Consider the following 15709-nt stretch of genomic DNA (forward strand, 5'->3'; position numbering starts at 1 on the left):
ATATACTGATTTAGTAATTATTAACATGTAATTGTAAAAAAATCTTTACGATAAATAATAATTCAATGATAATAGAAAAAGTACTGAAAAAAATTTATTAGTGAAATAAAATTTTATGTACTTTAAAAAATGTGTAAATGTAATTTAATAGGCATTATATATGTGTGTATGTAATAAATTTGGTGAAACATCTGATTATTTAATATTAATTGAAAATTATAATTTAGAAATATATTATTTTTGGATTTTCTTAGCAAATTCTTATAAAAATTGCATATTTATTTTTAAAAAGATCATTTTATTTAATTATTTGACAGAAAAATAAAATACATTTGAATTGTATTCAATTTAAAGTGATTGCTGAAAAAATTTTTTCACTTTGCATAATATGCACAAGATTTCTAGTACGTATTTCAGATTTCTGGTATGTTGTATAAATAAAAATTAATAATAATTAAACTATTCTGTTCAGTGAACTCATGTACACTGGTTACAAATATTAATTTTGACCTTACGGATGTAGAATAATCAGTTTTTTTATTGGATTATTTGGTAAACAATTTATTTAAAGAGTAATCAAGAGACTTTTACTCTAATCTAATATTTCAGGTAAGATTGTTGAATTAATCATTGTGTAAATACGATGTTAATAAAAACTAATATGTTAGCAATTCTCTTAACTGTTCACTTTTATTAAATGATTGGAGGATCGTATCTCACTTTCAAATGAAATTAGTTTAAATGAAGTGCAGCAAATATGTATATATGTAATTTAATAAACGAACAAGTGAGTCATTTGGTGTCCACATTAGATTTTTTCTATTATTCAGTTAGGAAGTAAACGATGTGAAATTTCTTCTTTGGTCATTCTGGGTATTATCTTCGTTTGTATTAACATTTGCTATTATAATCATTGCAACTTTTGCAAATTTTAATCAAATGTTCTTTATTCTTAAAACTTTTATTTTGTCAACTGCATGAATTACTGGTGTTGTAATTTTTCCACTTAAAATTCTTACTCTCACAAAATTTCTAAAAAAGAAAAGAATGAAGAAAGTTGAAACCTTATCAAATAATAGTTTATTTTATTATATTTTTTTCTTTAGTCTTAAAAGATAATTAATTTGTACAAGTAGTATATATGCTCGTACAATACGTATATGCTCATATATATTTAAAAAAATACCTTGTTTTGATGTAACACCAGTTTTATAAATGCTTAATTTCAAGTCTCCACCACATTTTTTAGTACTATCACCAGAACAAACAGCACTGCATTCTGAGTCATTGATTGTTTTTGCTGAAGAAAGATCAGAATCACCACAGAAACACTCAACTCTGAAATTTATATTATTAGCAATATACTACAAACTATTTCTAAAAAAAGTTATTCAAACAAAGATTGATTTAAAGCAACCAAATACATTTTCCCCACATAAATTGATTTCTTAAATAATTTCTTTACTATATCGTAGGCAGCTGGTAGGAAGTAAAGTTTTTAATTTGACTTTACATGGATTTACTCTCACTGTTAAAAAAAGTAGTAAACATTACAACAGCAACACAATACAATTATTACACATAAAACATGCACTCGACATTCTACAAATAATAAAGAATATACTTAAAAATATGACTCATCAGTGTTTTTAACTACTATCAGTGAGTCAGTGCTTCAATGTAGAATTAATATAACAAAATTGATCATGTGGTTCGACACATATATTATTAGATTATATCAGTCAACATTTTAAAAAACAAGTTTGAAATAAGCTATGAAGAATATTATTATTTTATTCTTCTAATGAGAAGATGACTCTTTTAATCAGTAGGAAACATTTTGAAAATTTAAGTCATGTTCAATGAATAGGATTGTTTCATGTTTGTATTTTGTTTGTTATGCTGTATAATTGGAAAGATGTTAGGAAGTCCAGCATGAGTCATAAGTCACTCCCAAAAGTTTGATTAACAAACACCCCATACCTAACTTAGTAAGGCAAGTAAGGAATGAAGTGGTTTCCCAGTTTCTTCTTTACTAAGCTGAATATGTTCACTGAAATCAGTTACATTCAGCCCTAGAACCAACAAATAACTCTATATATAATGGAGACTGACTGTATAAAGAATTACTCTCAGAAAAAATTCTGCCTGGTGCCTCTTTCCCCACAGCTGCTTTAAATGTCAGAACTGTAGTAAGGAATAAGACTGGTGAATTATTTCAGTCCTTTTTATTATGAAACTGTGCATTATATACTACGAATTTTTATGTATGTTCATTTTGGTAATTTTTTTATATTGAAAGGTTTTGAAAACAGTCGTTTAACAATACAAAGATTACTATTTCAAAAATAAATATCTTCATAAAGAAATTTCTGGCATGAATTAGTTATTAATATTTTAATGGTCTTCATTGTACACTTCACATAAAATTTTATTTTTTTAATAAATTGTTTAAATTTACCTCCACTGAAGTCCAGCAAGTTTGAATCCATGGGATAAACATAGGCTGATGCAGAGCTGGGGTGTTAAATGCTTCTCAAATAGTTTCATTTTAGTTTTTAATAATCGGTTTGGCTCACGCATATCCTGATAGCACCCAACATAGTTATCCATGTCATCAGCTGGACCTCAACATATAGAAAAGATTTTTTTTTATCTAAAAAATAAAATTTTGAATAGGATAATAAACAATAAAAACGTCTTATGATTACAGCCAAACAATAATATTTCACCAGCAAAAAATATTTAATTGAATAAATTAAGGAATAAATTTAATGTCTAATTACTTAAAGTCATCAAGCCATAACAATGTAAATTATTTAACTAATTTGAAACTCTAAACAGAGGATTATATCATCTAGTCTAAATAATATTCAATGCATGCTCTCTACATCTCAGTATTAAACATCACTAGAATATTGTTCTATGAGTTTAAAATTATTCAATTTGATATGATATTTATCCAACTTCATAAGGATTTGATTGAAAATTTCAATCACTTTTTAATTAAGCATTAATGATTAATATTGGACTGAACTAATGAAAGATTTGTGTTATTTAAGCCGTTGTTAAAACTTAGTATTTGAAAAATTATCATTTCTAAGACAGGAATGACTCAAAGAAACATTATCATTTGTTAATGTAAATGATGTTATTTTTGTTTATCTATCTTTCAACATCTCATTGATTAAACTTTTAAGAAAGAAATGAAAAAACATAGAATATATGAATCTAAAAAGTTCTGTACAGCTTTATCAATTTCTTTATAATTATTCTGTTGTAACATATGCGTTACTTATACAAAAAGCTTATATAATATTTGAATTCATAATTATTTATTTTGTTTGTCAACTACCAAAATGAAATGCTTATAAGAGACTTGAAATAAAACACAAGTGATATCATTAAGAATAACAAATTTCAAGAATAACAAACAAATGATACTATTTTAATACAGAAAGTATTATTAAAGTGACATCTCATTGCTTTCTTCATTGAACTGAAATTTACAAACCCACTGAAATGCAGGTGATATTTAATTCTGAATCTCTAAACTTCACTTTCCTCATCACAGGGATTGCCCATATATTGAAAATTATTTGCCTCTGAGAAAGTAATTTCGATTTGTGCATTTGGTGTTAAGGTGGACAAAAATGCTCACAGTTACAAGAAGGCCTGGGATAAATAATATAAAGAAACAAATTAGTATACCCTTTTTATCAAGAAACGATGCAGTTTATACACTGTATCTGCTACTCAGTAGAACATAATTTCTAGGGTAGAAAATTGAAGAATTGATTTATACTTTTGCGTATACTGTATTTTTAAGCTCCAGTATGCATATGAAAATCCATACAACTGCAATGATAAAATTAATATGAAGAGGCTAAATTTATACTAATGAGTATAAATGAGAAAAATATCAGGTCTGTTTCTGAAATCAGACCAAATAATGCAAGTAAGAACTGAGAGTGTTGACAGATACATATAATATTCTGGAAGTCTCTGGATTCTTCTGCAGCTTTGTTAAGTCAAAGTCTGTAGGCAGCTATTGCCCTTGCTTGTGTAGTGAATATATCTGTTGCTTGTTACACTCTGGACCGCCAGGGGATAATGTGTCAACCAACCAGGTTGGTCTAGTGGTGAATGCTTCTTCCCAAATCAGCTGATTTGGAAATCAAGAGTTCCAGCATTCAAGTACTAGTAAAGGCAGTTACTTTTATACAGATTTGAATACTAGATCATGAATACCAGTGTTCTTTGATAGTTGGGTTTCAATTAACCACATCTCAGGAATGGTCAAACTGAGACTGTACAAAACTACACTTCATTTGCACTCATACATATCATCCTCATTCATCCTCTGAAGTAATACCTGAACGATAATTCTCTGAGGTTAAATAGGAAAAAAAGAAGGGGATAATATGTCATCAATTTGAATCCACAAAATAGTGGCCAGAAGATATCGTCAAGGATCTGTTAGCATTACTAATATAAATGGGTCAGCTGGCTTTTAAAATTTCTACCTCCCACATGGGAAAGCAAACGGTAAACTTCTGTCCAATACTGACACACAGTCATAGAACATAACGTTAGACAACTCACTTGTATCCAAAACTAAATAAATAACAATCTATTAAAATTGTAAGTATTATTTGATAACAAAGACCAGTTTTACTACAAAATTATTAGTTATTAAAATGTTAAATTTGAAACATGGTCAGACGAAATCGATTTATTTTGGCTATACGATGATTACTATTCATTCTAATGAGAAATTCAGAATCAAAAGATTACTACAAAATTAATACTTGCACACTATAAGTATGAAAATAATGGGGGAATTAATTATAAGATTGTTAATTATACATCAAAACTCTGGTCAGGATTTGAACGTGAAACTTTTGAGGCACAAATTAGTGATGATGACAACTGAATTGTTGAGATGATCAAGTTATAAATAGTGCATGAATCATCATTAGTTAATGATGATTGTTAGTGTATTTAAATTAATATAATTAAGTTTATGTTCAAATAAATAAATTATTCTTGAACTTACGCTTTCATTAGCAGAACAAAACTGCTTCTAAAACATGATGAAATGCTTAAAATATTTTTGAATAAATTGCTTTACAATATAAATAAATACTGGATAGATAGTATTTATAATTGTTTTGAAATGTTGAACACAGAACAAATTCAGTCCTAACCTCACTTTTTTGATAAGATTAAACATTTATGCAAGAATTAAATGATGAAACTGTCAAATCATCACATAAACAGAACTGTATCTGCAGGAAATGTATATATATATATGTGCAGTATATAAATACATATACATTTATCAATTTATATTTATTACTAATAAATATTTAATAATTAATTATAAACAAACTTAATGTTTAGCTGATATGTGGTTACATTATTAAACTTTCTTTCTAAGAGCAAGCATTTTGATGAATTTAGTAATATTCTAAACAGTTTGATATTTAAACATTAGGTTGTGTATGAGGATAAATTCACCATTCTGCATAACAGAACAAAAACATTTTAACTGAGTGGCACTGGGGTCGAGATATTTTGAAAAATTGAATTTATGATCTGATTTGGCTCATATTCAGAATATGTGTTACTTACATGGAAAGAAATACCTCTGCAAAAAATGGACCCGCTAGATGGTGCTGGGGTTGGGATAATTGGAAAAATTGCATTTTTGGACTGATTTGGGTCATATTTAGAATATATATTAGTTACGTGAAAAGAAACTTTTTTACTAAAACTATACCTGCTAGGTGGCACCAGTGTTGAGATATTTAGAAAACAAACAAATAAGTATACAATATTCTATTTATATAAAAGGCAATGTTCATATGTGTGTTCGCCATAGACTAAAAAACTATTGGATCGATTTACACATGGGAAAAAGGGAGGTAGGGAAAAGGGATATAGGGAAAAAAGATGATAGGGAGAAAGTGAAAGGTTAAATTTTGTGAAGATTTTAATGTTTTTTTTTTTAATGTTTTATGAAACTTTCAGTTGCGTTCATTTAATATATATATATAAACAAATCTAGCAATAGCAAAGCACTGCCGGGCTTGCTAGTTCTAAAAAAGATTAATAAAAGTTCATTTTTAAATTATTTAGAAAAATAAACTATATTTTAACATTAAACCAGGGTAGATATTCTTCTGTCAAGAATACAAATAAGTATAAATATTATTTATGATTTTTAACCATCTAAAATCGTTTCCAGAAGATTTTTTTCAGGGTATAATTCACTCACTTGCTCAGTGGTATTTCAAATACCTCTACAACAGATATTAGTAGTTAAATAGTAAATATATTTGATCAGTACTGTATTTGCTCATTTAGTAAATTGTTTTTGTTAAATTTAGAGAAAAAATATTTATAGTTCAAGGGTGTTGAGTTCATTTATTTACACATTTATGATGCCATAAATTTTTCAAAGAATTTAAATCTAATTAAAATAAACTCAAAAAATATATCTAACATAAAAAATAATGAAAGCTATTCTAAGTAGTGCACATTTACCATATTTGAAAGAATGCCTAAGTACAATATTTGAAATAAATGTTTCTTGTAGTAGTTCCTACTGATAATTCTGTCTCAGTTAATTAGTTAATCTTTATATTAACTTTTTTTCATTTATCAGGCAATTTACTTAATTATGTTAGGATAACATCCTGTCACAACTCAGGAATTTGAGGATCAATACATCAACCCCTAATAAAATTGGAAATGCTCTTCATTTGGAAATAGTATCAGGGCTAGTCAAATAATCAGGACCATGTCCTGGTTATTTGAACATATATATCCAGCAAATAACCAGGACCACATCTGGTTATTTGGACATAACCAGTTCAATCTAGTGTGACCAATCACCAGACAATGTAAATAGAAACCTGTTAAAATTGTCTCAGGATTTGAACGTGAAACTTTTGAGGCACAAATTAGTGATGATGACAACTGAATTGTTGAGATGATCAAGTTATAAATAGTGCATGAAATTCACTCCTAACCTCAGTTGTGAGGTTAGTGTTAGTTATGTTTTATGATACTACTTGTACTTTAATTTTGTAGTAATTATTAATTAGATATTGGCCTAGTTGCTTCTATAAAATAAATCAACTAAGATTTATTTATTTTTTTTGTTAATTATAGTGAGGAAGCTTACAGATGTAACCCACATTAACACAACATAACCAAAAAGAATACAATACTTGTAATCTTTCACATAATTATCACCTCAAAGCAGAAATATCTACTACAACTGATTCTATTCCTTTAAATTAGTAAATATGACATAAAGTGCCATACTTTATATGGGGCTGTGTTATAAAAATATGTTAGTGATGCAGCACTGACTTCTCAAACCAGTCTTATAGACACTAAACCTCCAATCACCACCACATATACGCTTAGGATTGCCATCACAAGTTTTATTGCATTCATTATCAGATGTTAGCCGCTCTTGAGATGGGGTTTTGTTATCACAGAAACACTCATACCTGCATAAAGAAAAAGGGAACAGTTGTAATCATTAACAATTAAATACAATAGATTTCTAAAAATAATTCCTTATGTGCTTTTTAATTTCAATGGAAGATTAATACATACTAAAATATTAGTAATTTGTTATTAGTAATTACTGTTATTAGTAATTTGGATTACTAAGAACAGAAATCCAAATGCTTTCAACATTAGCAACATTATCTAATTCAATTGAGGGGCTCCTCTTGCATCAACTGTAAGAATAATTTTTTGAACAAAGCAGACTAAACTGAAAATCTATAGTTTAATTATGATAAATAAAACACTTACTTGATTGACAACAATAATTATCAACTAAAAACTGATTTAGGCAAATGAGGTGAAGCAGGAAAGAATTAAGCCTACAATGAAACTGAGTAAAATTTTGTATGCTGGCATACTGTTGGCAAGGCTAGTAAAATTTATTTTCTGTGACATATCCATTAGCTGTAGTATTATGAAAGTGTGCATAAAAATCTGTTTCAAGAGGCTTTAAACTAACTGGGATATAAGCAAAAATGAATGATTCCTGTCAACAAATTACAGAAGTGTGGTTAGATTGAGCACTTAAAAGTTTACCTTTTGTGATTACTATGTTGAATTTTGTAAGGAATTTAAAGTTGTTGATACGGTCAATCACAAGTAAATGTAATTCTTTTGGTGAGCATAATACATAATGTTTCCCGTTTATTTAAAAATATTAATGAAAATTATTAATTATTATGCTGTACCAACTGACAGCACAGTTGAAGGAAAAATGTTTATGGTCAGGTTATAGTTTATTGTTATTCATCTGAATCACTTAAAGGCAAAAGGACAGAAGACTTCAAATTCAATCAGGGACAATCATTTTTTATTACTAGTAGACTAGTAGAATGTCTATTTCAGTAAATGTTGGACTAAATAGTGGAGAGATTATGTGAAGTTTTCCTTTTGATTAACAACATTCCTGTAGGAATCATGACGTCTTGTAAGTGGTAGGCATTGCATCTTTAAATTGAACCTTGTAACTCTTAGAAGCAGCTAGCTGAACCATAGATATGATTTTAATAGCTGGGTATTTATAGAGTGGCCAGATTAGGCAGAATAATTCCTCAATGGGGAAAGCAGCCCTTATAGCGGTTGTTAAGGCATCAGCTCAAAAATATGAGCTCAAAGCCATAAAATGAGGGTGAAAGCCATTAAAATTATCTAACAACTTTATAATTCTGTTAGGAAATTGGTAGTTTTAGTGATTGTTTGATGTTGTTAGATGATTTGCCTATTATTATAGGATTTTCTTTGCATGATGTACAAAGTAAACAAAGAATATGCAAATATTTTTCTGAAAATAATTATTAATAAAACTGTGATTTTCACTTTTCACCTTCATATATCAAAAACGTTTTCTTTGAAAACTCTACAATTGAAAGTCAAAAGTTGTTTATCTTTGAAAATAGGTGTACTTCTCCTGCATTACATTTTATCTCAAAAAGCTTCCTAGCTGTTATTCTAAATATTTTAAGGAGGACTGGATGTGATTCTTAGTAACCTAGGATGTGTGACAAGTTAGTTTCTGGTGTTCTGTTATGTAGAATGGATGTCTGGGCCAGTCCATGTGCAAAATTAGTAGAGATGGTGTAAATAAAATTTTAAAGTCTCTTCTTCACCTGTCTATCTCAACTCTATCTCAATGTGTTTGGCTAGATCGGAAGGAATCAATGTTAAATTAAGAATTTTTAAACAGTGTTACATAGGTGGTTAAAACTAATCTCCATATCTGATGATTGCTTGCCAAAAGTATGTAACTCATACAGTGGGATGTTATAATTATTTGGGAATAGAAAGATCCCTTTTAATTGGTGTCATTTTCTTAATGCTTGCCTATTGAATATTATGGATACAATGTATGAATGAATTTGGATTGAACTTAATTGGCAGTTAGCTTTTTTAATAATAATAAGTTATTTAAAAGTATTTTAATACCTAAAGCAATCTCTTCATACAATTTTTTACATTTGGATAGGTAACTTTGGAAATCGAGAATCTTATTTAAGTCTACAATGCCACAGAAAGAAATTGAATGTGTTCAACTGAGTAAGTTTGAGAGAAATAATGTCGGTTTCATTTTATTATTAAAAATATTACTATAAATTTTAGAATTCTATTTCTTTTCTTTCTATTTAGCCTTTGGAATCACTGTAAGGTGATTCATATCATCTGTAAGGTGAAACATATCATCCCCAGTCATCCTCTGAAGGATGACTGGGGATGATATGTTTGAATGTAAATGAAATATGTCAAGCATTCCTGAGATGTGTGGTTAATTGAAACCCAACCACCAAAGAACACTGATATCCGCAATCTAGTATTCAAATCTGTATAAAAGTAACTCTGCCTTTACTAGGATTTGAATCTTAGAACTCTCTTGACTTTGAAATCAGCTGATTTGCAAAGACAAGTTCACCACTAGTCAAACTTAGTGGGTTATAAATCTGAATATTAGAATGATTCTTTTTTTAAATCATGCCAAGGCTTTTTTAAATCTTTAGTATTTCTTATTGGTAAAATGAATATGTGAATGATTCACCAGAATGGGGAAATTTTAAACTTTTGGTGTTTATTAGCCCACCATATAAATATTATTATGGGGTCAGTTATTGTGTCTAGAGTGTATCTAGCCAACCAATGACAAACGCTGGCATTATGTTACTCTGTCTGACTTTTTGTGTTAAGTTCAATTTACAATTACTTTTCTTATTCTTGATCTGTTGCTTAACTAAGTTTATGCTATCTAAGTTTATTAAAAAGTAATCCATGAATTATTAAAGTGCATTAATATTATTTATTTTATTTTTGAAAATAGTGCATAAATCTCAGTACATATAACCCATCAAATAAATAGCCTACTTTCATAAATAGTATTGTCCATTTGATAATCCATGATTGTTTTGTGGAATGTAGATGTCTCAGTTGGGGGATTATTAGGAATCCTTATTACTTTGCAAATGGCATCTCATTGACAATAATTATCAGATATGAAGAATATTCTATACTATTTTGTAAGTACATTCTTGGGATATTCTCATAATAATTATACCATAATGCTTCTCAGGGAGCATCATAGATACCCTGAAATTCTCACTAGAACATTTATAGGCTAGCCTGAAAATTTTGTTTTGTATGGATCATCTAACAGAAGATAAAATTATAAAAAAAACATCAAACTAACAATTGATTACATTCAAAAACAATCTCTACTAACAATCACATGTATATGATCCTTTTAACTTGTACAAGAATGAGACCTGCAAATTACTCCATACACATTTTAAAATATGTTGTAAAACAATATTAAAACTCACTTTCAGATTACTGGAACGTTTCTTCCAAAAGACCTTTTACAACTTATCATCAGCACCTTCTTTCCGAAAGTACTAATAATTTTTAAGTGAGTCATTTAATATTTAATAATTTTAAAAGGTTATCATGTAGTTCAAGATGCTATCAACGTTTTTCACATTATTCAACATCGTTAGATTTAGCTATTAATTTGAAAATAACAGACATATGTTAGATCATATTACTACAAATTTTAAAATTTTATACACTGTAAATAAGCAATCTGTACTTATAATTCATTTTAGGATCATAACTGGCTAGTCATTTTTCATGTGAATACAAAATAATGTAATGAGTAGATGCAACTATAATGAATGAATGATTGAATAAATGAATACAAAAGAAGAATTAAAAAATGTAAAAACACTCTAAATACATAACCCACAATTTAAATCTTAATAAACAATTCTGATATTACATTATATATCTCTGATTTTGCAATTTTTCTTTTAAAACTCATTTTGTTGAAAAAGTAACAACAGCCCTTTCATTTATTCAACTTCAAAATGAACAGAGCATATACTATAGTTATTGGCAAAAACCTTTTTAGGATTACAAACAATGATAATGTCAAATGTCTAAATATAATTATTTACTATTTTTGTCTCTTTTCCATGATATGTTAACTAGTTTTCATTTACTTTAATAATTAATAATGTTTTGAATACTACACCATAAAACAGTATAAAAACCCTCTACTAAATTTTTACTGTGAAATACTACAAAATATTATTTTAAGTAACTTACTTAAACTGCGTTGCTGAATAGTGAAACCCTTTGCTACGACAAATATCAATACATAACTCTGGTGTCAATTTTCCATTTAAATTTTGCTTGTAACCTTTCATTAACCTTTTTGAATGAATTCCTTCATCTTTGTAACAACCAAGGTATTCAGGCCAATTAAATTCAAGAGTATCTTTAAAAAAAAAATTAATTAATCTATACTATTAATAAATAAACAGACACTGATTTTTGTTCAAGTAATACTATACTAAGGAGGTAGTAAAACAATTCAACAAAGGTAGCAAAAAAATTGTTCATTCTTCAAATGCTTGTTTATTTTCAAGTAATATAGCCTAAATAGCAATACATCTAACCCACTTATTCCATTAATTTCATCCCCTTTGATACCCCTTTATGAAAATTTGGATTAATAACATAAAAAATAAATAATAACGTTACTGTAGGAGAAATCTCCTTACATGGCATCGAATTCTGGTGGTGTGGATTTTAATCTAGAGAATAATAATATCTTGTCTTCCGTATTGATATGATAAAACCGTGATAAACATTAGTAAATGGAAATTATATAAATTAATCGTAATCAACAGTTATAAAAACAGACTTTTCATCAAATATTAACCAGAAATATACATTTAATTAAATGTATATTTACATTTTAATATATGTAAAGTTAAGTAATTACTTAAAGTTAAGTAATTACCAGAAAATATTGTAAGTTAACTACACAATAAAAAATATACACAAAAATAAAGGAAGAGAAAATCATTATTTTTGCACATAAACAGTTTAGTAAATGCCATTATTTAGTTTAAGTAACATCTAACAGTTCATTGATTCAATAATAAAGCTTTATTTATAGAAATTCTGGCAACGTTTTCTTAAGTTTTTAAAAAAGTTAAAATTAAAAAATTCAACTTTGTCATTAGTTTGGGAGGATTTGAAGAACCCAGATGTGTTATATTGAAAATTCAGAGGAAGAAATAAAATTTGAACTACTAATGAATGACCAAGGTTGCGATGAACTGTATATCACAGATGTATAAAATTATTTGATAATGAGAAATATTTAACTCATATAACTGCTAACTGCTCACTACTAATCATTTATAACTGATTATAACATACTCTGTAGACTAATAAAATGTATTCCTAAAGCATTCTGTAAATTAGAAAAATTGCATATATTAAAATAACAGCCCTGACTGAAACTATATTTTTCTTTATTGTAAGTATACTGTCTTTTTATAATTGAACTGACAGTTTTTCAGAATTTTACCAATTCTATTTAAGGTATTGAAATATTATGTCTCTGCCAGTGTGGTAACTAGTTTACTTAAGTCTTTTAAAAATTCATAGCAATTCTTAGACTCACAGGCCATTATTGAACCACTCAGATTTGATAAGTTTTTAGAATTATTCTTTAGTACTATTCTAACAATATTATTTTAAGTGTAAAGATCTTTTCATCATATTCATGAAATTTTATGAGTAATTATGGCTTGTAAAAATTAACAAATTGTGCAATCAAAATTTTTTTTTTTCATAGAAAATAAATTTCATATTTTCTCTTTATTAATATACAGATTTTATGTAATTTTTTTCAACAAACAAAAATTGTTTCCACTGTTGATTTTTCAACTTATTATTTTATCATATTTGGTGAATGTATGATTCTTTGCAAAAAGTGGTGTTAACAGTTAAAAATTAACAATAGAACTATTTTATAAATCGGCTCTGAGAAATATTAAAAAATCACCTTTGCAAAAACTTATGGTAATTATTACTATAGAAATATATTTACTGTATACACCATAACCACTGAGTACTTATGATGTATTTGGAAAATTGTGGTTTTTAATGTGGTAGTTTAATAAATAGATCAAAATTTTGTTAATGAATAAGTTACAGAAATATTTCACTAGACAAAAAGAATATGCAGTTACCATTTTCATGAATTGTTTTATGACAATTTAAAAATATATATATACATATATCTTTGCTAAAAATTGTAGTAGAAAGTATAATCTAATCACCTGTTTAGTAGATAAGCGACAATGAATACTTAGTTGTAGTAAACAGTGTAAAAATTGCCAAAATAAAATATTAACAAATAATTAAATTGATTTATTTAACAAAATAACCTTTCAGTGACGCATAGCCTGTTCTATACACAGCCAATCTCCAGTGTCCACCACAGGCTTCTGAAGAATCTCCTGGACATTCCAGAAAGCAATCATTATCTGGAGCCGCAATTTCTGGTAGCTTGTTTCCACAGAAGCATTCAAAGCTAAGAATATAAACAAAAACTTTAATAAATTTCACTACTTTTATTTATGTAAATTAAGAAGAGATTTAAAATATCATCATGTAAATCAAATACAAAATGATTTTTTACGTTCTTGAAGTGGTAAGCTGTGGTATGTGAAATTATCTTTTTAAATCATTCTAGGAACTAGTATTATCATAGATGTACAGATTTGTTATTCCGTACATAGAAATTTGTATTAATGGTTTATCTATCACTTAAACATTTACAATCAACCACCCTTTATTACAATACTTTAAAAATCAATTAGCAATTGATTGTCACACTCTTTTTCACCTAGCCTACCCTAAAAGTCCTGGTTAATACCCTCACCAGGTTGCTTACTGTTGGCTATAAATAGCTATATTTTATAATTTGTTATTGCTTTATTGTTTGTGTTCCAAAAGTTTACATTCCATACAAATAAACAATCTTTAATTTTGACTTCTAATATTTCGTGAAAAGTCTAGTTTAAATTCCTCTACTTTAAGTTATGTACATCAAGAAAAAGAAAAATTTCTGAAATCTATTTATTAACATAATTAAAATCTACAATTTAACTTTATTATTTTGTTAAAAGGAAATTAAAATATGAAGCCATTGTTTCCATCAGGCTATTTAATTTTAACCATATTACTTGCACAACTGCATGTGCATGTAAATAACTGCGTTTAAAAAATCACATTTACAGTGATTTTAGTACTTGAGATTAGTATTGAATGAACCAAGTTCTTTGCTTTTTGTGCCCCACTTTCAAAAAAAATGCCAGTAAATAGAAAATGTTTTTAAAATAAAAAATATTATTTTAGACAAGCCCTGGAAATTTGTCAATAATTAGAATATTATTAATTTTGGTTCAAATCTAAAACAAAAGTAGTTTACTCTGTACATATCTGTTTAAACAATTTTTAATAAATCTAATGCTATTCTTAAATTAATTGTTTAAACACAAGTGACAGCAATGATGCTTTGTTATAAGTAGCAGGGCCAGGCACTTTAAAACATTAGGAAAAAAAATGTCACATTGGAAATGGATAACTGCAGGCTTATAAAAGATTCTACAGGACCAAAATTTGCAGTTTGCTGTAATAAATAATATCACACTTAAAAGAGAGAATTAGAGACAAGGTCTGGTTTTTTTCTATCTGGAGCTAAAGTTGTTGGAGCTAAAGTTTTATCTGGAGCAAATTCTTGTTAACAGAATACTCCAGTGCCATTTACAAATAACCAACCATTACATTCTAAAAATTCTTTTTTGAAAGAAATTTAAAGATGACTATAAGAAATTTCTGTGTCACTGAAGTGAAATTTCAATCAAATCCATTTCTGAAAGATTACAACACTTACAGTATACAAAAATCAAACTATTTATAGTTAGTAATCAAGATTTTATTATTTGTAATTATTATTAAAGTGTAACTATTAAATCCATTAAAATTATAAAATAATAAATTCTGAAAATGAATCCGTTCAAATTATTTATTCTAATCCCATTATACTGTTACCATTATATATGAGCATGATTGCAAAAATATTAACATCTTTATATTCAGTTATGATGCAAATATTTCTCACTTATAAATAAGCTGGTCTTTCTTTTTACTTCCTTGTACAAAGTAAAGGAAGTATTGTGATCGTGAAAGATTTCGGTTTTCAGATTTCAACGGAAATATCCATTTTCACCATCCCTGAATCCATTTTGACTAGTTTCGTTATGACATTTGT

General features: G+C 27.6%; 1 protein-coding gene across 2 annotated transcripts in view; it reads right to left on the minus strand.

Moving 5' to 3' along the window:
• Positions 1-15709, minus strand: part of LOC142334050 (uncharacterized) — a 125653-nt gene that overhangs the window by 41266 nt on the left and 68678 nt on the right. For both annotated transcript variants that reach the window (XM_075381726.1, XM_075381720.1), the window contains exons 15-19: positions 13821-13966; positions 11680-11851; positions 7387-7529; positions 2462-2627; positions 1187-1338 (exon numbers count right to left, since the gene is read on the minus strand). In XM_075381726.1, coding sequence (XP_075237841.1) covers positions 1187-1338; positions 2462-2627; positions 7387-7529; positions 11680-11851; positions 13821-13966 — 779 coding nt within the window. The remainder of the gene's footprint in view (positions 1-1186; positions 1339-2461; positions 2628-7386; positions 7530-11679; positions 11852-13820; positions 13967-15709) is intronic.

Source organism: Lycorma delicatula, chromosome 1, assembly GCF_047948215.1.
Source record: "Lycorma delicatula isolate Av1 chromosome 1, ASM4794821v1, whole genome shotgun sequence".
Lineage (NCBI taxonomy): Eukaryota > Metazoa > Arthropoda > Insecta > Hemiptera > Fulgoridae > Lycorma > Lycorma delicatula.